The sequence below is a fragment of the Falco naumanni genome, chromosome 17 (genome assembly GCF_017639655.2).
Source record: "Falco naumanni isolate bFalNau1 chromosome 17, bFalNau1.pat, whole genome shotgun sequence".
NCBI classification, from domain to species: domain Eukaryota; kingdom Metazoa; phylum Chordata; class Aves; order Falconiformes; family Falconidae; genus Falco; species Falco naumanni.
The window spans coordinates 7555812-7579577 of record NC_054070.1 but is presented as its reverse complement, the minus strand read 5'-3'; the positions used below and the strand labels follow the sequence as shown (position 1 = coordinate 7579577).

The 23766-nt window shown below is 56.9% G+C and overlaps 1 protein-coding gene across 1 annotated transcript; it reads right to left on the bottom strand.

Moving 5' to 3' along the window:
• Positions 1-1436: 1436 nt before the first annotated feature.
• Positions 1437-12888, bottom strand: NUAK2 (NUAK family kinase 2). The gene is made up of 7 exons (XM_040616946.1): positions 12634-12888; positions 7894-8014; positions 6257-6408; positions 5255-5320; positions 4100-4219; positions 3601-3733; positions 1437-3525 (listed from the first exon to the last, which is right to left on the bottom strand). Exons 1-7 carry the CDS (start codon positions 12856-12858, stop codon positions 2393-2395), a joined length of 1950 nt encoding a protein of 649 aa, XP_040472880.1. The 5' UTR covers positions 12859-12888; the 3' UTR covers positions 1437-2392.
• Between the last annotated feature and the right edge of the window lie 10878 nt (positions 12889-23766).

Here is a 23766-nt window from a genome sequence, read left to right as displayed (position 1 = left end):
CAAGACACCACTCCTAAACTGGTGCAAAGAGCAGCTGCCACCAGCCGGGACACACGTGGTGGGGTGGTCAGCATGAGCGTGGCACCCACGCGGTGCCCACCTGGAGCTGCTGCAGCCCAGCCTGGCTCTGAAGCCGGCACACAAGAACATTTTCTTGAAAATTATTAATGAAACAGGACCGCAGCACCTTAGGATGCTCCAGAAACCAAACCCACCAACGCTTTCCAAAAAGCAAGCTCTGTCCCTTCCCCAGCGTGACCTCCACCTTGGGATGCTCCATGCCCCCGCACCCATGGGTGCTGCAGCCCTCGGCTTGCCCCCTCCCACCTCAGCAGCCCACAGGGCACTGGAACTTTGCCCTGGCTAAGCTGGATGCCCTCAGAGCAGTTTTAAATGCTCCGACGTTTCTTAATAACACGGGAAGCACGCGGGGAATGCGCGGCGGGGGGCAGAGTGCACGTGGCCCCCCATGGCTGTGGCCGCGTGGGACGAGGGGTGGCATTCCTGGCAGGCCACCCTGCCACCCTGCTCCTGCGGCTCAGCCTCTCCGCGGTGGAGACCTGAAATGTCTCTTATTAACCCAACTGGAAACGGGAAATCGTTACAGCGCTTTGTAAGGCAATAAAACTGGTCTCAATGCCGCAGCAGGTGGAGAGGACAAAGGAAGCTGGGGGAAAGGGTCGGAGAGGAGACAGCCCGGTGGTACCTGCCACGGCCGAGCTCTGGCTGCTGGGGCCGTCTCGCTCTGTCCTTTCTCCAGCACCTGCTGGCACCGCAGGTGGAGATGGCAGCTGCCCAGCAGGCAGCTCCTGCAGCCAAGACCTGCAGATACTCCACAAATCCAAACCCACCCACCACCGGCATTGTCAAAGCGCAGTTTGGGAGCAGAGCTGGGACACCCTGCGGTGGGGAGGGGGTAACAAGTCCACCATCCTCAGCAGCCACCCACCTCCATCCATCACGGCTTTCCCTAAACTTCAGGCTCCACTCGTTGCCCTGCGGTGCAGGGGCACAGCGCAGGCAGCATCACTGCAGCAGTGCTGTGGTACTGCCACAGCAGGTCCTGCCCCCAGCCAGCCCCCCATCACGGGGTCACGCAGCTGCTCAGCCTTAAAAACTACAGCCAGTCACCATCCTGGTGGGTGCTGAACCCCTACATAAGGGATATGCCAAGGCACAGCTCAGCACCGCACAGCACTGGTGGGGAAAGCACCAGTTTAAGCCCACGCAGCAGCCTTGGCACTGGAGGGGCCAAGTACATGCTGCACGAAGGTGTTATACCCCAGAGGATACATCCTGAGCTAACTCACACTTACCTTTACTGCAGCAAGGCCCAGCACCATGCACAGCCCCATCCTGCCAGGAGCAGCACCCTATCACACCTCCCTGCTCCCCCAAGCAGCAGTGGCACAGCAATCAAGATAACGACTCGGATCTAGCATTTGCTTTTAATTTAATGGTTTTCTCAAGACCACCTCTGTAGGAAGGAGGGGAAAAATCACACACACCCTGGAGAAGGGAAAGGGCCAGCGTACACGTGGCAATAGTGCAACGGAGCTTCGATGTGCGGCACATGAGACGACAGCACAGACACCTCCACCCACCACCCCCTGTAAAAAACATCTGGGAGGCTGTTACGGAGCCAGACACATCCTGTGCTGCTGAAGTTTTACATCAAGTTGGACAAAGGCAATAAATAAAGACATGGTGCCTCAAAGGCACTTTTTTTTTTCCTCTTCCTCCTTTTGACATAAAAAAAAAAAATAAAAAATAGTGATGTTACCATCAGAGCATGTTCTCAGACTGGGGTTTTGGCCAGATCCAGTTGGGTTTCTCAGCATAGGAGAGGGAAGAGCCAAAGCCTGGGTGGTTTTGCATCCCATTCCCGGCACATCCCAAGAGCCCAGCCAGCAGGCAGCAGCTAGGGCAGCACCCCTCAGCCCCTCACCAGCACCCTGCTACATCTCCAGCTTGTTTGAGGTATATATCACCTGCCTCATCTGTTATCTTGTGCAGCCAAAACACAGTGCAAAGGAAAAAAAAAATATATATCCTCAACCCCTTGGTTTCCCCCCACCCCCAATGAGATGAACCTGTTTGCGAGGGGATGAGGCAGTGAGGAGCCTCCGGGACCCCCCAGCCCCTCTGCAAGGGCAGTGGCTGGATCACTCGGAGCTTTGGTCCATTTAATGTCCCGGCCCTGGGGCATCTCCCTGGCGATGCCCCGGAGCCACCCTGGTTCCCTCCCCACCTGCGCTCCTCCCCAAGGGGCACAAGGCTGCGAAATAAATACGTGGGATGTGGCTCAGCAGCACCAGCAGCCCTGCGACAGGGAGGGCTCAGCCCCCTCCCCAACACGTACCCCCCCGGGGAGCCCTGCCAGGAGGTGCCCTCAGCTCAGCTTCATGCCAATGGCCACAGCACGCCGATAGACCTCAGTGACATTGTCACAGCCTGCCAGGGACAAGCTGCTCTCTCTCAGGGGGCTCCGGCAATGTGTCACAGTCCAGCGGCGCAACCTGCGCCCTTCCTCCATCTCCTCCTCCTCTTCCAGCCGCAGGAGGCTGTCGGCAGAGATGCAGCCCCGCATGCCCCTGCCACCATGGGGGACAAGGGCAGGCAGGTCAAGTTGGTCAAAGGACTCCGTGGAAAGGATGCTGTCCTCGCTCACAGCGCTGGACGGGCGGGCGCGGGGTGCCTGAGGCAGGGGCACCTCGCTGAAGCCCCCAAAGCCCTGCCCGGGGAGACCCTCTGGCTCGGTGCTGCTGGAGGAGTACTTGCCGTTGTGCTTGAGGATGCCTTTCCTACGGGTGGGGAGACCCTGGGGGCCCTGCTCTGGGGAGGGGTTGTCAGCAAACACGTTCCCATCAAGATCCAAGCTCCCTGCATCCAGGACATCCCCAGACTCACAGCACTCCAGGGATGAGTAATATCCAGACTCCCTCGTCGGGGGCTTTTTCAGTATTCCCTTCTTGGGCACGGCCATGGGCACCGCTCCGACATCCGTGCTGCAAGGCAGCATGCCCGAGGACAGGATCTGGGTGAGATCCGCAGCAGCCACCTCCCCATCCTCACCCCTCGCCTCTCCCACGGGCACTGCCGGTGGGGGGCCAGGGCCAGGCACCTTCTGCTCGCAGGAGTTTCTCTTCTTCAGGATGCCCTTGGGCCGCTTGAGGATGGACTTGGTGGGGTTCTCCGGGGCCAGGGCCACCTCCTGCAGCGCGTGGGAGACATCGTTCTCCTTCTTGGACTTCTTGAGGGAGCGCTGCCGCTCCAGGGCTACACCGGGGATGTGCTGCTTCAAGAAGCATCGCACCTTGGAGCTGTTCTCCAGCAGGGGCCGGGAGGAGCGGCGAAGCCACTCTGCCACCGTGGCCAGGGGGGACTCGCTCTCCCGCAGCAGCTCTTGCTCCCCGATGGGCACTTTGTAGCCCCAGTTAACCCACCAGTGCGTGGCGATGTCCTCAATGGTGGCACGGCGCTCCGGGTTCACCATCAGCATCCACCGGATCAGCCCACAAGCATCTGGGGAAGAGGCAGGTCAGGCACTGAAGGAAACACGTGGGAGGGGGATGCGTGGGGTGGTGGGCGTCCGCCTACCTGACAGCTTTGTGGGTTCCCGGTAGTCCCCACTCGTGATCTGCTTGACCAGAGTCTTGTAGTCGTGGCCATCGAATGGCATCGTGCCGTGGACCAGGATGTAGAGGAGAACACCCAGGGACCAGCTGTCCACCTGCCAGAGGGACAGATGAGCCTGGAGGGGGGGGCAGCAGGACCAGGCTGCCCTGGCCCCCACCCTGGCTGGGCAGGACCCCCCACCAGAGCCTCAGCAGGCTCCCAGAATGGCAAAAGCCAAGGGGGAGGACAAAGCATGGGGCAGGACCAGCTCCAGCCACCTGCATCCCACCACGTCCATCCCTCTGTGGCTCCCACACACCAACCAGGCGGTACTTGGTCTTAGGCGACCCCCGTTACCCCAAAGCACACAGGCAGGGCTCTGCCCACAACGCTCCGCTGGAAAACACCCAGTGCCTTCCCAAGGCCGAGCAAAAAGAGGCAGCACGACATTCCCATCCACAGGGGGTGAAGCACAACCTACCTCCGGGCCCTTGTACGGCCTCCCATTGATGATTTCGGGGGATGCGTAGAGTGGGCTGCCACAGTAAGTCTGCAGAAGTTTATCCTGCTGGTAAATGTTGGACAGGCCAAAGTCCGCGATCTGGAGAGACATTTATAGCTGTTATCAAGCAGCAAAGCTCCCCTTCACGGGTGGAGTACCATTGCCACCCAAAGCTCCCCAGCTGGGAGCTCAGCCAAAACCAGTGCTGCCCTCGGCACCCTGCTCCTGGGTGCCCCCAGCCTCCTCAGGGAGCAGCAGCGGGCTGGGTGCCCACCCCCAGGGCTGCTCCTGCCCCTCTCCCCCTCCCAGAAAGCTCATCCCAGCCACCACAGCAGCTGCCCTGCGGCTCTGCTCCTCCAGCCCCAGCACCCTGGGAGCAGAGGCAAAGGTGGGGTTAGAGGGAGAGCTGCCGGGCTCTCCTCCAGCTCCTTCACAGCCACACCAGGTTGCTTCAGCCCCTCTCTGCACCACCTCGCACACTCGTTCATTATCCTCATCACGCCCATCACCTCTCACTGGGCGGCAGGTACAGCCCCTGCTCGTGAGCTCCCAGTTGCAAAATTACCCCCTTTGAGATAAAACCCCACAGCCCGTTTATCACCGACCGCAGCAGATTCCCGGCTGCAGCCATGCCCTTCCTCCCCGGGCGGCCACAGCGTTCCCAGCTGGGGCAAAAAGCATCACTCAGGGCCAGCGGAGCCAGGAGCTGCCCCGCACCTCCCTCTGCCAACCTGGGAGGTGCACACAGGGACCAGGACTTTTGCTGGGAGAGTCCCTCCTTATCCAGCCAGTCGGGCTTTGACCTCAGTGTTCAGACTTTGCCCTCTTATCAGCAGAGAGATAGATAACGGCTTTAATAGGCAGCACGGAGCCTCTCCTGCTCAGCTGCCAGGTGCAGATGGCAGGGGCAGGTACAGGTGCCCTCCTGGCTCCCCATCTCCTGGGCAAACAGCAGCGCCAGGCTGATCCCAGCAGTCCCAGTGCCGACAGATGGCTTCCCGCAGCTCCGCAAAGTGCCAAAGTGCGTGCCCTGCGGGGACCATGGTGTTGTGGCCACCCCCAGTCCGCCCACGCTGGGCAGCATCCCTTAAACCCCTTTGCTGGGTGACACCCAAAGCGTGGCCAGGCTCTCACCTTGATGTTGCCGTTGGTATCGAGAAGGATGTTCTCCAGCTTCAGGTCCCTGTGAACGACCCCATTCTGCACGAGGGAGGGGAGAGCCGGGTTTAGCTCACAGCGGGTTTGGGGAAGGGAAAGTCAGGCAGCATGGGGAGGTCACTGCCGTGCACAGCGGCACGCGAACAGGACACTGTGACAGCAATCGGAGGAGCAGTAAATAACCCTGGGTGCGTCAATGAGGACAGGCTGTAAACCACGACCCAAGCTGTGTGCTATCAGCTCCCCGTGGTGCTCAGGAGCACGAGCAGGGCAGCACCCCGCGCCAGCACCCCACACCGGGTGCCACGCTGAGCTCCCGCACCCTCCCCAGCCGCCCACCCATGAGAGCAGCCAGTGCCCGCTCCCGCTGGGGCACAGCTCCATGATTTACCAGGACCTGCTACTGCCCAGCTAAGAGAGACTCCAACTTGCTTCAGGTTCAGGAGGTGCCCTGCAACCCCTCCTCCCTGCCAAGGGCACGCGGGTACCCAGGACCAATATATGACGGGGCGTGACCTTAGAGCATCCTCCAGGGAGACCCACAGGCTCCACGGTCAGGGCCCTGTAGGTTTACATCCCTTTCAGGGGATGAAACAGGTGACCCAGGGCTCAGCTTTCAGCGCCAGCAGACAGCCCTGCGTGTCTCCCAGTCGATAATTCCCTGGCAGGGTTAGTCACCCTATGCCGCAGCAACAGAAAGCCAAGACAAGGACTTCCCGAAAGCTGCTTGAGCGCTGCTTCCGTGCCAGCCCGAGGGCTGCCGCGCCCCAGGTGAGCGGCAGAATGAACCCCTCTCCAGGAAAGGCCAGTGGCCACCAGCTCCCCTCACCTCCCAGCCCAGGCTGAGCTTCCCCATCAGGCACCAGACCCCTGCCCAGCCCCAGCTGCTGCACTTCTGCCCGGAGCCTGCCAAGCACACAGGAGCGATCCCTCCGTTCTCCCACCGGGAAGGTGGTGGGAAGCGTGGTGCCGACCCACCTTATGGCAGTAGTAGACGGCTGACACGACCTGTCGGAAGAAGTGGCGTGCCTCCTGCTCCGTCAGCCGCTGCCGCTCGCTGATGTAGTCGTACAGATCCCCCTTGCTGGCGTATTCCATCACGATGACGATCTTGCTGCTGTTCTCAAACACTGCACAGGGGTGGGAAGCCACAGGGCATTAGGATGGATTCGCAGAGGTAAGGGACTTCTCCTGCCTTTTAACGGGCAGGTGGAGCCCTGACCAACTTAACACACTGCCCACCCCAGTGCCTGTGCCCTCAGTCTGTTTTGCAAAACAGAAGGTGTCGGGGTTTCTGCAGGTACCCACAGGTCGGAACGGGGTGGCCAGAGCTGCCACCCGCATCCCACAGTGCCACTGGGGCTGCTGGACAAGCGGCCTCTGCAGCCACACAGCACAGGAGGAAGGGCCCTGCTCTGCCAGGGGGTGACTAAGACACATGGTTCTTTGCTAGATAGAGCCCTGCCAAGGGGAAAGGCGATGGAGGTGCTGGCTGGCCTTTCTACACGTTCCCATTGCTCTCAACACAGCCCTGGCTCGAGCCGAGAAAAGGAGCATTTTCTTCCTGTTGCAGAAAGCTACCTCAATATTTTTTGAATTCCAGCAGTCAGCGTGACTCAGTCCTTGCAAACACCGCCCATGAACTGCCAATCCACTTGCTTTTGTTGAGAGGACAAAAGGACTCTGGATCCCTCACACACACCACACCAGAGGCAGCGATAACGCAGGCACCGCACACGCCGGCACCGCACAATGAACCCCAGCAGAGCCAGCCCCGAGGAAGAGTGCGGAGCATGCTGGGTTTGCAGCCAAAGGACTCAGCGTTTAAGCAAAGACTGATCCAGCTGGAGCTTTGCTCCAAGTCTGGTCATAGTTAGAATTTGAGAAATTCCCCTTCGGTTGGTGTTGTCCAGACACCCTGGGAGCAAAGCCCAGCCCTGGCCGTAAAGCCAAGCCCAGCAGCACCCAGAGCTCTCCCAGCACCCTGCGTCCAGCCAAGCCCAGCAGCACCCAGAGCTCTCCCAGCACCCTGCAGTTTGCTTTTCCTGTGCCCCAGGGGAGGGAATAAGTGGGACTCCAGCACTGAGATTAGCTCCTGCCTCAGGCTGACAGCAGAGTCACAGAGATTCCCATCGCTGCAGCACTTGCCATGGCTGGGGCGAGCATCCAGCACAACCAGACCCACACACAGCACACTGGGCTTTGCTGGGAGCCCTGGCCACCAGCTCCCCCTCCACGGCACAGCCTCTCGCCGGCAGCAGCACCAAAGCTTCCAGCCTCAAAAGGCCACACAGACTCCTGGAGCCAGCTTCCCTCTCCGGGCGGGAGGCGATGGGATGGGAAGCGGCTATTTCTGGAGCAGGTATTTCCCCTCGCCGCTGCTCTGCGCAGAGGTGGGGGAGTGCAGCGGGGAAACCGCAGCCCAGCAGCATCTGCTCTCCCTGCTGGTGCTGAGTCACCAGCACCACACAGGCCATAGCAAACAGCTTGTGCTCTGAATGAGAAGGGCAGCGAGCGCTAACCCCACTGCCGCAGAGCCTGCCCTGGTACCCAGCCCACCTGGGAGGCTCTGCTCGGGGATGCTGCTGGGATGGGAAGGGGAGAGGAGGGCTCACCTTCGTGGACAGCAATGATGTGGGGGTGGTTGAGGGAGGACATGATCTCAATCTCTCTCCGGATGTGGACAAGGTCCTGCTCATCCTTGATTTTGTCTTTCCGGATTGACTTGATAGCCACCTGCGAATGAGCACACGCGGAGAGGGTCACCTGGCTGTTGGGGCCAGAAGCATCGTGGCTTCCCAAAGCCTGTTGCAGGGCAAGAAACCCACCCCACCCCCCTTTCAGGAAGGGGCTCACAAGCAAGAGATCAATAGCCTATCTTCCCCATTCAGGCGTGCTGCACCCAAAAGCCATGCTGCACGGCTCCACTGAAGCAACTCCAAATAAAAAAAAAAAGTGAATTTTATCAATTAGGGGTTTATACTTTCCAAGTCCTGATGCTGTGCACGAGGGAGAAGCTCCCCCCATCTCCCCCCTAAGGGAAACCTGCTGCCAGCTCCTACCAGGAGAGCTTGCCAAGCCTCCTCCTGCAGGTAGCACAGCCCTGCTCCTCATTTATGTGCCGTGGCTTACAGGAATTGTGTCCCAGGCTACAGCCGCCGCTGGACCGCTGCCAGCCAGAGGAATGTGACCTGCACACATGACTTGGAAGATAACAACAACAACGTCTTCTTGGGGTCATGAAAGCAGGAAGAAAAGAAAGAAAAAAAAAAAAAAAAAGAAAAAAAGAAAAACAACCACCAGGTTTTGTTTTCCTCGTAAATACTTATTTCAAGGAGCTGATCATGTAAAGGTAAGAGAAAGTTTGCTATTAAAGAGTAGATCCCTCCTAGGCACAGGACTGTACTCCAGCCGGCCTGGAGACATGGTGCTGACGATGGAAGCTGCTTTCCAGCCTTTCACTTGGGTTTTCAAGTTATCCTCTACAAGGAAATTGAAAGGGGAGGAGAAAGAAGAGTAAGTGCTGGAGAATAGATGCCTTCTAATCCTCTTTCAAAGGGGCTGGGGAGAGACAATGTGCTCCTAGGGTTGAATTTACAACTGAATCCAGCAGAACCTCTTTTTTTCTATCAGACAAGAATGCGGAACAGCATTAATCCTGTAAAGGAACCTCCACACGGGTCTCCCAGCAACGGGGAGAGGGGCCACAGACACCCGCCGGCCCCAGCTGCCAGCACAGGAGTGATGCTCATGGCTACAGTGTGCAGGGACCCTCCTCCGCCTTTGGCTGTGCAGGATGGATTCTGGGCCTCACCTCCTTCTGATTTAGGGGAGTCAGACACCTCGTCCCCTGAGAGCTAGACCACCAAGCAGCGAAGGGCTCAGAGCAAGTCTGCAGCCCTTCTTGCTAAGTAACACCCATTGCACCCACAGCGAGTCACCCGGTACTAAAGCAGCAAGATCCCAGCGGCCACATCAGTGTCTCCACGGGAGGACAGGTCAATTTGAAGAGCTCAGATGGGCAAGAGAGATGGCCGATGGAGTCCCTCCAGCCCCAGAGCTCTGCTGCACTAGTCCACTTCAGGCCAGCACTGGCCAGGGCAGAGGTTGCCTCCTGCTCACTGGGGAAGCATCACGCCTGCATCAGCCCCAGGGGCTGGAGCAACCAAGCAGAATGGACTCTGGCCAAAGAGAGTCCAATAACCCAGGTGCAAGTTTCTGGGCAAAGCTTCTGAAGGCGCTTAATAGCTTCTTGAAAGCCAGGTATTCTTTTCCCTGACCTTTGTGCTAGGTTAACGTTTAACAATTTTTTTGCTCCAGCCCCTGATTACCTGACCCCCAGTAGAATGCGGGCAAAGCCTTCCTGCAGCAAGCCAGCCTGCTCCCAAATTCCTGTTGACTCACTCTATTCATCTCCCTCCTGGAGCTCGACATCCAACCCAACTGCTGCAGGATTTTGCGGTGCATGCAGCGCGTGTTTGCTGATCAAGATGCTCATGCACATGCACTGCTGAGCCGGGGCTTAGGGCAAGATCCACTCTCCATAAAAAGACAAAGTGGCTCCAGGCTGTGGGAAGCCTTAGGAGATGCCACCGGGTGTATTCAGCAGGGTGCTGGTGAACGCCCTTGCCTACCAGCCCGGTGGTTAGTGACCTCCAAGGCAGAGGGAGTCAGCAGCCCTGAGCAGGTTTAGGGCACTGTTACAGCCCCGGGGCTCGCCTGCAGACAGTAACGGCCAGGCACGATGCACAGCAAGGGTACGGCACTGTTAGGGTCCTCATCTCATACAAAGACTGAGCCAGCCACTCAAGGTGGGATGATTTATCTGCCTGTCAAGCACTGATGGGGAGGCTAAACCCTGGGCCATCCCATCCTTCCCCAGGGGTGCTGAGAAGCAGCTTTGTTCCAAAACATCCTCTACCTAAGAGGGATGACAGCAGAGGATCTCCCCTTGAGACAGAAAAGGCTGTGCCACCCTGGAGACAGGGATCAGCAGCTTCAGGGACACAGCACCACAGCCTACACACTGCCTCCACCACCAATGCCATGAGAAGAATCTCCTGCAGGAAACATCCCCAAGAAGTCCCGCTGCAGGAGCCTAGAGAACTTGAGAGTCCATTCCAAGTCAAAAAGCCTTTTAATTTTTTTTTTTTTGGGGGGGTGGGGTGGGGCGGGAGGCAGAGCAGGTATTCTCAGCAGCTGCTGAAAGGTGCATTCAGCTACAACCCCAGGCAGCACTTCAGAAGTTATTCCAGTTTGTGAGTGCAGCATTTCATGCTCCATGAAACATGGATTACAACCCACTAGGGAAGAGACCAGTGTTCGCCCCTTACTGGAGATCAAAAGAGGCTTTGCTGCTTTGGAATATTCCAGGTGCTGCCTCCCCCTTGACAACACACAAGGCCACAAATACATTTCTGACACCGCAAGTGAGTCCCACAGAAGGTCCCTCTTTCTGTTTGACTTGGCTGCGGGCCAGGGCTTGGGAACCAGGCTGGAAGAAAAAAAGAAAAAAAAAAAAAGGCTAGATGCTGCCATGCAAACAGGTGCAGGAACCAGTTTGCACCACCATGGCACATATTACTGAGTCTTCAAACTGAGAGATGCAGGGAAAAAGAAAAGAAAAAAGGGAAAGGAAAAAGAACCAGTGACTCTCTCGCCACCTGCTTAATATTTCAGGGACACAACAATTTTCCAAGGACTGGGGAGGGCACTCAGCAGAAGTACCCACCAGAAGGTATGAGCATCATTTCACCTAAGGGATTTCTAACTGGAAAACAAGGGGTTTTCAGACAAAGAATGTTCATGGAAGTCCCCAAAAACCCTTCAGCTGTGGGAGCTTGGTCTTCCCTGCAGCCTACCAGCTGGTTAGAGACACCTTGCTCTGAACTAAGTCCGGGTATGTTGGTTAAAATTCAGAGGAGAAAAAAAAAAAAAAAACCAAAAAAAAAAGAAAGCTACGCAGCAAAACGAGATGGTTCAATATTCAGTGCATCTGACAGCGGCACTTTCTGATTAGCCAGAGGCAAAAACCAGGCACGGAGCAGCTCCAGCGTTACAGCCTCAGCCGGTAACGTTGGATCCACGCAGCCCACGAGGAGTAACTGGCAGAGGCTGCAGGACCTGCTCTCACACCTCAGTGTTTGGGAAGTGAAAGCCACTTGGAGCAGGAGCAAACACCCACCCAGCTCAGGATAAGCCTGCAGATTAAACAGGTCCGGAAATGCTGAGTGCTACAAGAAAGAATTTGTGGGAAGAGGGAAGATTTGTGGTTAAGCCTCCTGTTCCTACACGGCCAGCTCGTCGAGGTACTAGTTAGTCCATCCAGCCTTTGACTATCTCCAGCATTTATTGGGGAGGCATTGGCTTGCGTGTTTAATTTGCATTATAACAGACCAACCTGCCAGCCAAACCAGCCCCTGTCCCAAGGGGCTTCCACAGGCAGGTGAGTTTTCTGGCAGCTCAGCCATTCCCCACACAAGCTTTGTGAGGTGCCGCCAGGGAAAGCCAAGGCTTCTCGCCCATCCCGAGGGGAGGGATCCTTCCAGGTCTGTGGGTGGAAGCTGCATTTCAAGGCCCTGATTATGCAGCAAAACAGCAGCTTCTTCAGAATCAGATAGGCCGATGGAAATGGCAGAGCTGACTTACCAAAGAGCGTTACACAAGAAAACCTCTCGGATTTACAGTGGTTTTCCTCGGCACGTTAGCGATGCAGCCTCACGCCCTGCTCAGCCCTCAGCACCTGCCCAGGCTGGTCCGGCCATGGGACCCCATCGCTCCCCCCAGCTCCCAGGACAGGCTGTGGGTGCCAGTGCCTTTCTCGGGTCCCAGCACCCTGTGGTGCAGGATGCACCGGAGCAGGGAAATCACGTTCAGGTTTATCCTTTGAAACCTTGTGGATTCCAAAAGGCCAGGGCTGCCAGGCCAGCAGCACCCTGCTTCCCTGGGGGTGAGGGTCCCCCACTTCTCCCTGCACGCCTCCGGAGGGCTGCGCTGAATTGAGCCATGCATGGCACACAGCCACTCGCTTCCCAGGGGCTCAGCATCCCGGACGGGGATGCAACCCCCCCCCCCCCCCAGCCAGGGCAGGGGCGCTGCGGGAAGCCCTTCAGCCTCAAGTGCGATGTTTGCTCTCGGCTGCCGGGGACCTGCGGCTCCTCTCGGCAGGAAGGCCAAGGCGGTCAAGTGGGCAAAGGGAGCTGCAGCCCCCCCGGGGGGTGCGAGGCCCCTCTGGGATGCTCCCCCCTCCCCCCCCCGCGCGCTTCCCGGTTACCGGCGGGGCCGCACCTCTCGGAGCGGGGGATGCGCAGAGCCCCGCACCGGCTCACGGGGAGGATGCCCCGGGGGATCCTTACCAGTTTACCGGAGCGCTCCCGGGCTTTCTTCACCTTCCCGTAGGTGCCCTTCCCCAGCGTCTCCAGGAACTCGTAGCGGTGCTTGAGGTTGTGCTTGTGGTGGTGCCGCTTCACCGCCTGCTTCTTCATCAGCGGCCGCGGGGACTTGATTAACCCCTCGGCCAGCGAGGCGGCCAGCGCTGTCCCTGTCCCTGCCGCTGCCTCCGGCCCCGCCGCCCGCTCCATCCCCGGCCCCGCCGCCCGCCCGGCTCGGCTCCGCTCGGTCCAGCCCGGCCCGGCCGCTAAATGCGGCGGCCCCGCCGGCCGCGCCCCCCCCGCGCCCATTGGCCGCCCGGCGGCGGCCGCCCCGCCCGGGAGCCGGTGCGAGGGACGGGGGGGGGGGCTGCGGGGGGTCCCCACGGGCCGCCCGGGTTGGGGGTGGCGAGCCACGGGCCTCTGGGGGGGACCCCACGGGCTTCTCGGGTGGGGGGGGCACAGCCACGGGCCTTCGGGGGGGACCCCACGGGCATGCCGGGTGGGAGGGGGGGAACCACGGGGCTTCGGCGGGGACAGAGTGGGCGGGCGGGGGACCCACGGGCTTCCCGAGTGGGAGGGGGCACCCACGGCCCTCCTGAGTGGGAACAGGGGGACCCCACGGGCCTCCCAGGTGGGAGGGGGGGACCCACGGGACTTCGGGGGGGACCCCACGGGTCTTCGGAGTGGGGGGGTGGGGGACCCACGGGCTTCCCGAGTGGGAGGGGGCACCCACGGCCCTCCTGAGTGGGAACAGGGGGACCCCACCAGCCTCCCTTGTGGCAGGGGGGGACCCACGGGACTCCGGGGGGGACAGAGTGGGGGAGCGGGGGACCCATGGGCTTCCCAGGTGGGAGGGGGGGACCCACGGGCCTCCTGGGTAAGAGGGGGGGAACCCCCAGGCCTGGGGCGGGGGGGGAGACCCCGCACCGGGTGGGAGCGAAGGGGAGGGCACAGAGCGTGGGGCTGAGGGGGGGGCATACACCGGGGTGCAGGGGGGCACCCAGAGCTGCATGCCCGGGCGGGCAGAGGCAGCCCAGGGGCAAGGCAGAGGGGCAGGGTACAAAGCAGCAGCCACAGGGGCAGCGGGACGGGGGTAGGGGGGTGTCCCGCAGAGTGGGGGGAGTTGGGGGTCCCCCAGAAGGTGATGCAGGGAGAGACTGGCACCCAGAGGCTGGGAGGAGGCGCAGGACCAGAGTGCCGGGGGGATGCGGAGCAAAGCCCCTGGACCTCACACCAGGGGAGCCGCGGGGATGGGGGGAGATGGACATACGGGGGCACACACACAGGTGCTGCGAGGAGCCACAAGGCACCCAGGACTCCCAAAAAAAGTAGGTATTGAGGGCAAAACCAGGGAGGGGAGAGGCCCGGGCAAGCGCAGCCTGTCTGTGCTGGCCACAGGACCGTGCCTTGGCCTCCTGGACACAGCCTGGCCGGGACAGCGTGTCCCACCACCAAAGTGGGGGGCAACATCTGCAGGCTGCTCGGCGCTCCCACACAAAGGCTTTTTACGGACATTTCTGGTTAAATCGGCAGCAGCTTTTTATGGACACTTCTGGTTAAATCGGCAGCACCTTCCCGTGTGGTCTTTTTGCCCCTGTGGTAAATCTTTGTTTTGAGATATTAAAAGAATGCAATTCTTTCCCAAAGCAGCCAAAACAAAAGCTCTTGCCCAGCTCTGGCATGTGTGAGGACACACCGTATCGATCGAAGGAGGAGATAACTACAGCATTACTCATCCCCCGGCTCAGACCTGGATTTTCCCACCACTTCCAGCAGCTCAAGGGCAGCCTGGCAGGGTGAGTCAGAGCAGGGGCTCCTGAGCATCCCGGAGGGATGATTGAATCCAGCACCCACCCCTCTTTGAGAGCTTCATGTCCCAAAGGTGGTGTAGGATGGAGCTGTGCAATGGCCCAGCACTTGCTCGCAGCGCGGCTGTGTCAGGATGAGACCCAGGCAGGTATCACAGTCTCCTGGCTGGACTGGCAAGCTGCGTATTGGAGGCCTGACATTATAAAATGACATGTTATATATATATATATATATATATATATATATATATATATATATATATATATATATATATACACACACATTTATTTATATATGTTTTTATATATATCTATTAAAGATATTTATTTATTTATATGTATGTATAAAATATCTGCTGGGTAGCTGTATCAACAGGCACCAGAGTCCAGGTCGTGGAGACAGCCATGCACCAAGCTTCTGCTCCTCCGTGGCTGCGATCTGTCTTGGTGGTGGGAAGCCTATATATTAAATACCATTTCAACGCGGTTGGGACACACTGGTATCTTGTGCTGCCACTGTCCTGGATTTTTATTGCTGGTGGCCGTGTGGCACTTCTGTTCCTTACAAGATGTCAGGGATGAACAAATTGCAGCTTCAGGCTGGTCCTGCATCCTTTCCACCCTCAACCCCCACTACACCCCCACCAGCCGAGCAACACCGTAACCCACCAGCAAATCCCTCTCCCCGTTTTAAAATGAGTCATCTCCCACCAGTGCACCCAAAGATGATACTGCGCTGAAGCAGAGTTGCCATTATGAATTATTTACTGTGCAGGAACAGGAGCTGCGTTTCCATCTGCAAGTGGTGAGCAGGGCCCATAGGGAAGATAAACAAGGCGTAGATGAGATTAACTAAACTGCTGTAATTTCAATGTCAAAGTAAACAGATAGGATCCTGTTCAGGCACAGCCCAGAGATTGCAGAAGAGTTGAAGGGGGAAGGTACAAGCCTACCTTATTGCAATAAACAAAGCAATTTCACTCTCCTAAGATGAAAGTCTGTCTCCCGGACACTGCAAGCCCGCAGAGTAATGCCACTGACAGCTGTGGGATCGCTCCTGGTTTAGCCCACCCATCCAAGAAAGCGCTTGAGCACGCATTTAACTTTAAGCACGTGTTTAATACTCCCGTTGATTTATAAGGATGCTTTCCAGAGGCTTTCCCAGTGATGAAAGGAAGCCGAGACTTGGTTAGCTTCTCTTTCTGTTTCTACCAGATAAATCTTTTCGGCAATTTTTCTGTGTTGTCGCCCATACAGTAGGCTTAGGTATGCTTTTGTTGTAGGCTGGCTCAGGAAGCCTATTTTAATGGAAATGTCAAGGGACACAGATCTAAGTCCACTGGAATCCACTGATAAGGATCCTTTATTGTAACAGTATAACTAGGGCTTTCTCAGCAGTGGGGAAATCCACTAAAATTCCCCCTGCCTCCCCGGGCTGCAGCCTTAGGAATCCTGACTGGGGTTTCTGCAGCGGCAGCGCTTTGTAGCACAGCCCCCCGTGCATCTCCGCTGAACCCGACATGAAAGTCAGCAAAGAATTTGGCTCCATGTCAGGTAAACCTGCTCAAAGCTAGCCTGATCACCGCGATGCTTTGTCATAACGGAAGCCCTACTTACTTGCAGGCTCCTAACTCTGTATTTATTTGTGTTTGTTTTTTTTTCTTTTTAAATAAATGCTAGGGCATTACCTCAGTGCTAAAAACATCCACGTCCTGGTCCAAACCTACGGCTCTGCCTTTGGGCTCAGTGGCAACAGGCTCTGTTCTCCTCTGCTTGTGGACTGGTAAGGGCATAAACTTTCCCCAGAAGATCCGCTTACAGCAGCCAGCCCTCCAAGAGGGAAAGGAAGAAATCCACTAGGCGTTAAAATGCCAAAGACAACAAAAAGTGGAATGGTCGCCTCTCATTAGTGGTCTCCCAAGCTGGCAGCATTCCTCACCTGCTGCTGGGCAGCGCTCAGGCAGGTGTGAAAGCCATTCCTCCTCTGAAAACACCGAGGAAACTGGGTTTGCTCTGATCCTCCCAACTGGGTGCCCCATCCATCAGCAGAAGAAGGGAAACACATTAGCACCAATAGGGCCCTTTTGAAAAGTAATTTATGGCCTCTCACCTCTAATGATTACAGCAGAGGCCACCGCTACACCCCACTTCCACCACTGCGGTGGGTGACACCAGCCTGGCCACCACCAGCCTGGCCACCGTCCCTCTGGCTGGCCACTCAAGGTCTGGGTAAAGCCAAGCTCCTTTTTTCCAGCTTCTTAACTACTCGGTGGGCAGATTTTGTGCTCAGGTTAGTTATTTGTAAGGATCATTTGGCAAAACACCATTGGCCTGATCATGTTTGCACCATGGGGCTTGTGGACCCAGGTCCTGCCATGTCTCCTTATTGCCCCCAGTGTGGGCAGAGGCATGGAGAGGAGAGCAGAAGGAGCTCCCGGCCGTGCGGAGATAAGGGATGTGCCACAGCCAAGGATGGGTTACAGCTGGAGAAAGCAGAAATATTGCCTCATTCAGCTGGACAGAGTAGAAAAAAACATCACTCTTTGAGCAGCTCAGCGTGTAGAAACGTGAGCGGTGAAGCACACCAAGGAAAGAAAAAGAGCAAAGCAAAACTGGAACCAGGAGTGACCTGAGCGGTGCACAGGCACAGTGCCTCGGGGACCCATGGGGAAGGACAGGCTCCTGGATCCGTGTCCTGCTCACTTACAGCTCAACCACCCACAGAAGGTCCCAGGACCTCATCTGCTGGCCACTGGTACGGGGCAAACCATGCCAGGTCTGTGACAAACACCTCCTTTGATCACTAGATTTACGCACTTTTTAGTCCAAAGTGCAATGAACCCAGGGGCCAGCCACTTTAAAATATGGGTTTATCTTCTTTGGGGTTTTAATTGCCATGTTATCAGGTGATGACATTATCTTTGTTATTGCACGGTACTTTAGAAATCGCTACAGATAGGTAAGAGAGACGTGCAGTGGTCTGGATTACACTTTAATCTAAAACTTTGTTGAGTAAAAACCAAAACGGCAACCCCCATCCAACTCAAGCCCTGTGCTTCAACCACTACAATATATGTTAACCCCTATGGCCGAAGTCCCCACTTACAACCAGCAGACAAGTGGTAGCAGGGGCTGAGTAGGGACCCATACATGATTTTCTCCTGTACCGGTGAGTTTGGAGCAATTCCCCAGGCTTTGCCATCCTCTTGCACGCCAACGGCTCGTTCTAACACACGGCGAACGGGAATGCGTTGCACAGACCAGCAACCACAAGTTACCTACACCAAGGAGAGAAAATATTATATAGATAATAAATAGAAGACATTCTTGTCTGGTTTGTTCTTCTATTATACCATCTCATTCGTGATCCCACTACTATAGATCAAAAAGATTGTACAGATCAGACAGCCCAGGATGCCCCACGATGTGCTGCCGGGTGCTGGACGATCACGCAGGGCAGGTTACAGCCTGTGGCAGCACATGGGGCTGCAGAAATGCTGAGGCATTTAAAAAAAAATAAAATAATAAATTAAGGTCCCCCCCAGAAAGCTGGAGCTTTTATTTTCAGAGCAGGAAGCGTCTGCATTTCAGGGTAGTGACTCGATATCCGGCGGAGTTCCGGCGGATGCTGATGGAGTGGGTTTCTTTGCCGGTCCGGCTTGGCTGTGACTCAGTGGCTGATGTCCCTGCAGGGTTGGGGACCTAACAGGGCCAGGACAGTGCATACAGGGATGGCGGTGACAGACGGGTTCTGGTGTTTCCCAGTGCCACTGCAGCTCTGGCAGCATGGAGGAGCTCTATTCCCAGCCATCCAAAGATAAATCCATCGCTGAAGCTGTACGACAGCACTCACACAGAACGACGCTGGGTCCCTGTTGGGGAAGGGTTGGCTGATTGATGGCCCAAGGGCAATGCTGACCCCAAAGACCATCTTCCCCTGACAGCCAGGACCAGCCGAGCGGAGTGGGGCATCGCTGTTTGTGTTACGGGCACCACAGAAAGGCACAGGACTCATTTCTGCTCCACAACCAGATCTGTTAGAGCTTGTTCTAAGGAGTTTTCTATAAAACACAGTCTGCTCCGGGACGATGGGAAGTGATGCTTTTTGGCCAGGGGGGCAGCGCAGCCATCGGCAGCAGGACCAGGCGGCACTGCTGCATCGGGCGCTGGTACTGAAAAGCCTGGCTTTCAGTAAACACAACTTCGAGTATTGGGAGTTCAGGCGAGGACACGGCCGCAGCCAGCTCCAGATTTGTTGAGCCCCATTAGGTCGCTGGAAAACTACAAGAGCTCAGCTGGGTTTCAGATAAAGGCGCACACAGAACAGATTGCAACTGCTGAGAAGGGTGGTGGGCGCAGGGCTGCCGGCAAACCGGGGGGCTGGCTGGGGCAGAAGCACCAGCCCGTAGCTTTTTGCAGCTCCCAAGAAACTGGAGGAGCTGGCTGACACTGAGGGATGATCAGTAAAACAGAATGCCACCGTGCACCGTTCAAAGCGTGGGGTGTGCCGAAATGTGGTCCCATTTCAGCGCGAGTCTCTCTGAGAGCTAATGCATATTTAAAAAACCAGAAAAGATATTGCAGACAATCGCTAATCCATTCTCAAGATTGCTGACAAAAATTCTCCGAGGCAGGTCACATTTACTATGGATTTGGAAAAGAAAGCTGGGTTGAAACCTAGTTATTTTATATTCATTTGCTTTATTGCTAACAGACCCCTTTGACCACCACCCACAACTTAAAGGCCAGGTTCAGCAAATGTGCTTTGACATCAACAGGTCTTCTATGCTGAGGTCTAAGCACACCCCCTAAATACACCACTGAATTGGCATCTAAATTGGTTTTCAGTGTCAGACGACACCAATAATCCTTGGGATGTGAGGTGAGATGAGATGAGGTGGACACTTTGCTGAATTCCCTGCCCCTGAAGAGCAACCACCACCATTTGTTTTCAGCTGACCTTGGGAAACGCTACCCAATGCACCAGGGCAGCTACAGCCTGCTGAGGCCACCAGCTTCTGCATGAGCAGGAGCAACCCCAGCCCCGGCAGCAGCTCCTCTGCACCCCAGCAGGGTGGCACGATGCAACCCAAGGTGATGCAACGGGACCCGGTGTGTGTCCATCACCCACGGAGCTGGGGCAACGTGTGAATTCATGCAGGTACCTCCCTGAGCTCTTCTGAAGCAGTTCTGGCACGGCTGTGGCTCACGCAGCAGTGCTTGCTGGAGGTGACAGTGGCCCACAGGTATGTGCTTTCATAACACGGGACAAACCCAGCCGTGGGCGCAGCCCGCGGGATAAGCCTGGGAGCTGCCGGCCGCCCAACCTGCTCACACAGTGACAAATTTGTTGGCTCCCATCCCTCAGGAGCACCGCACAGCTGCAGCCGTTACCCTGGGGATGTACACACAGCCCGGTGTGCTGTCCTATGTAAACCTGGACCCGTGGACCAGCTTACAACACACTGTTGTACGTCCGTCTACACTAACACACAACTTCCCCCTCTGTGTATGGAGGCGCACAGAGAACCCCCCCCCCCCCTTCTCCCAGCACGGGGTACCTCTGTGCCATGCCCACGGCTGAGCAGCCAGACCGTTCCGGAGAAGAGAGGGGTTTGTCACCACCCCTGGCCCCGAGGAGTGGATGTCCACCCCACGCCGCTGCCAAAGCTCACCCACTGCTGCTGGCAGCTCCCATCAAAGGCCCCGTTCCACGGGGCTGGTTTGATCTCTGGGCTTGACCTCCCAGCTGAGGTTTTACCTTGTCCCTCCAGGCACAACAAGATCCATCAAGTATCAGTTTCAAAGATGGAAGCACTCAGCATCATCTGCTGAAAAGCACAGGCAACATGCGTCTGGGGAAAGAAACTCCGCAGCGATCTAATCCCTAGAGATTCACTGCAGAGCTCAGGAGCTGCAGCAGCGTGAGCAAGAGCAGGATTCAAGCCCACAGATATTTCCTGGACTGACACTGTGCAGTGGCATTAAAGACTATCTGCCTGGGGGACCTGAGAGCAGAATTCAGCTCTGTCACAGCTCCCGCAAGGTGCTTGGACTCGGAGGCAATGCCTGTTCGTGGGAACAAAATGCCGGAGGAGATGCCTAACATCCTTTTTGCATCAAGTGATTTGCTGGATCCTTATGCTATTAGCCGGGATCCCTGCACAATCCAAAATGGCATTTTGGAGCCAGCCTGCCGTCCCACCAGCATGGTCCATCACACCTGGGCAGAGCAGACCCCCCCGGCTGTAGCAGGACGCCTGCCGGGAGGTGCTGGTCCAGCCTGGGCTCAGCCCATGGATGCCATCTGCCGTTCAGAGCACTGGCAGGAGAACGGGAGCGCATCCACCACCGCTCAGCCCGAACAAGCACGGCATTGCTTAAAAACAAACAACCCTACACACAGAGTCAGGGCGCATCTGATTCACCTCCCTGCTCCCCAGCCTTGGCTCACAGTGGCGTCTCCATCACCTGCAGGGCAGGCACAGCCCTTTTGTTTCAAACAAAAGCAGATTATCTCCTGCAGTCCCCGTTTCCCACAGGAACACCACAGAGAATGGCAGGATTCAAGGTGCAGTTGTAAGAACCATCTGTGGAGAGACTCAATCCTCCAGCTCAGCACGCTACAACTAGTCAATGCCACCATCAAGCCCGTAGAGATAATGAGGAAACTTGGAGGATTTCCCCTGCTTCTTGGAGGGGATCTCAAGCCACTAGAAGGGTTTTCCCCCAAGCTGAGAGCAGCCAGGGAAGAGCTGCTGGTTCTCGAAGGAGGCCAGGTGGCTGGCGAGAAGGTGGCTGTTGCTGGAGTCCCACAGTATCCCCTTCCAGTCTTCAGCGAGCCTAGAAGCGACTTTAACCTGGTGCTTCCTAACAGCTTGTTGCTGCCTGCTGGGCAGCCACCATCCCCACAGGGGACACGTCCTTGCCCCAGAGGAGATCCATGGATGAGCCCCCAGAGAGGTCCAGCAAGAGTGAGGAAGCCCAGGAGAGGGTGGGGGTCAGGACTGGCATCCACCAAGCCATTTTTGGGGTGCAGCGCAAGTGCTGTGGATAGGATGCATGCTTACCTCTGCGTCCCTGCCGTCAGGTTCCTTCTGCTTAGGGTCAGTCACGCCACATCCATGGATGTCTGGAGTGGACACTCAGAGAGCTTGTGCCGGGGCAAGAGGCTGTAACGTACTCTGCATTTTGAATTCTGGGTTGATTTTCCCTGGCCTCTGCAGCAATCTTATTAAATCTGTTAGTCTGCGATTAATTAGCAGAGTTCCTCCAGCCCCACCTTGGGCTGCTCTGCCACCCAGCAGAACAGCTCAGAAGCATGCTTCCAAGTTTGAAACCTCTTCCAGAAATAACTAAGGACCATTAGTTTGAACAGCCAGGTTCCCTCAGCGAGGGGCAGGCACTGGCAGACCCCAGGAGGTCCCTGTGCCCCATCCGCGACCAGGCTGACGTCCAGCCACCAAAAGCCAGATCAGAGGGGCTGTACTGAGGGGGTGGGCTCCCACAAGCAGAGCCCAGCACAGGGACAGTCAGACCTACACTCTAATCCTCACTTTTGCCACCGACCACATATTTAGGTGCAGGACTCATTTCCGCTGCCTGGTGACCTCTCTGTGTTTGCCAAGCCGTTTACGATCTGCTGGTGAAAAGCAAACAACATCATTGCTAGGGAAAGTGCTTCAGTTTTTCAGGCACAGAGGTCTCCGAGTGGGTGTTATCTGGAAGCACGGTGCGGCAGAGGCGTGCTGGAAGTGTCTGAAGTCTTGGCAGCTGCCTTTCCCGGCAGGTCTTGGGGAGCAGCCAGCAGACAGAGCAGGGGGAGGCTGCAGAACATGCCGGGGGTTGCAAGCAAGAGCTCACGGCTGCTTGGGAAGCCCCCCAGCCCCTGAAATGGGGACAGACATGGAAACAAACTCCTGAGAGAGCTGCTCAGGGTGGGAACTACACCTGGAAAGGTCCAAATGACATCTAGATTTCAAGCTCTTGTTAAAACTTAGCTCTGCATAGCACCACCATGGGGAAAAGGACCCCCAGCCAGGAGCAGCCAGTGCCACAGAGCGACCTGCCACTGGCTGGGGACACGGCAGCTCTGGGGACATAGCAGGGGCCCTGTCTGGTGACCAGAGCTTGGGTTTCACTACAAAGGCAGCAGACCCGGATCTACTTCTGTCTATGCTGTGACTCAGAGAGCTTTTCTTTCTCTCCTCTAAATGCTCGGCACATCCCTGCCTTTGATTACGGACTGTCTCCCCCAGCCTTGTCCCCAGCCCGTGACATCTCTTCATTAAGTCCTAGAGCGGGTTTGCTCCCATGACGGTGCTTTGTCTGTCACTCTCTTCAGCCTTTCTGGAGGGAGAAAGCAAAGGATCAGCCTCCAGCTGTGCTGCAGCCAGACAAAAGGAGCGGATTCCTCCTCCCCTTGCTCCAGCTTAACAAAGCCAGCACAGTGGCACCAAACCCTAAGCCATGACCAGCGCGGCCTCGCTGCAATAAGCAGGGCTCAGGGCTAATGAGAAAGCAAGAGCAGAGGAGCAGCAGGCTGTGCCGTGTGTGGGAAAGGTTCCTTAAGGACAAAGGAAAACACTTCGTTAATTGCTAGAGACTCTCGGCTGCGCGGAGGCAGCTGAAATGGAGATCTGCTGTGCCAGGAGACACGGGGTTTCTTCTAGAAGGGAAGGCTCCCCCTTTCCCTCCAAGCCTCCGCCATCCTCCTCAAATTTTTACAGTTCAAAGGGATGTTTTATGAGCCTTCTGGGGTCAGGAGGCAGCATCCCCAGGGCTGCACGCGCAGAGAGGGATGCTCTTAGCACCTTCCCTCAGCTCTGCTAGACCCACCAGACCTTTAATCACCCAGGGATGCCATTAGACAGAAACGCCTGGCCCCAGTGCCCCGCTCGCCATCCCTGCAGCCTCACCCCCCAGCACGTCTCACCCTGGAGCCCTCCCCAGTGGCACCATGTCCCCGCTGGGCTCTGTGCTCCTCACCAGGGGCCTAAAGCATAACCCAGCGCTGCTGTGACCTGCTCCACCACCCCAGCCAGAGCTGTGTATCTGCATCGGGGTAGAGCTCCTTTCTGCCGTTTGCTCTTTGCATTTCTACAACCTTCCAAAACACGATGCAAAAAAACCCCAGCAAAGCACCAGGGCCACAGATGGGAACATGACAGGGGATGGGGACAGGCGCTGTTCTGCCAACATACGCAGCCAGAGACAAGCAGGTGGGATGTAAATCATTAGCGAGCGGGTTGGTGGTGGCAGAGCTGGTGCTTTTCCCCTTTCATCTGAGCTCCGCAGCATTTGGAGATCA

Excerpts from the sequence above, each read along its gene's own strand:
- NUAK2 (XM_040616946.1), bottom strand. The coding sequence starts at position 12,858 with ATGGAGCGGGCGGCGGGGCCGGAGGCAGCGGCAGGGACAGGGACAGCG. Across the intron at positions 5,321-6,256 it reads CCGTCTACTACTGCCATAAG|AATGGGGTCGTTCACAGGGA; the intron begins GTGGGTCGGCAC and ends TCCCTCGTGCAG. Across the intron at positions 4,220-5,254 it reads ATACCAACGGCAACATCAAG|ATCGCGGACTTTGGCCTGTC; the intron begins GTGAGAGCCTGG and ends ATGTCTCTCCAG.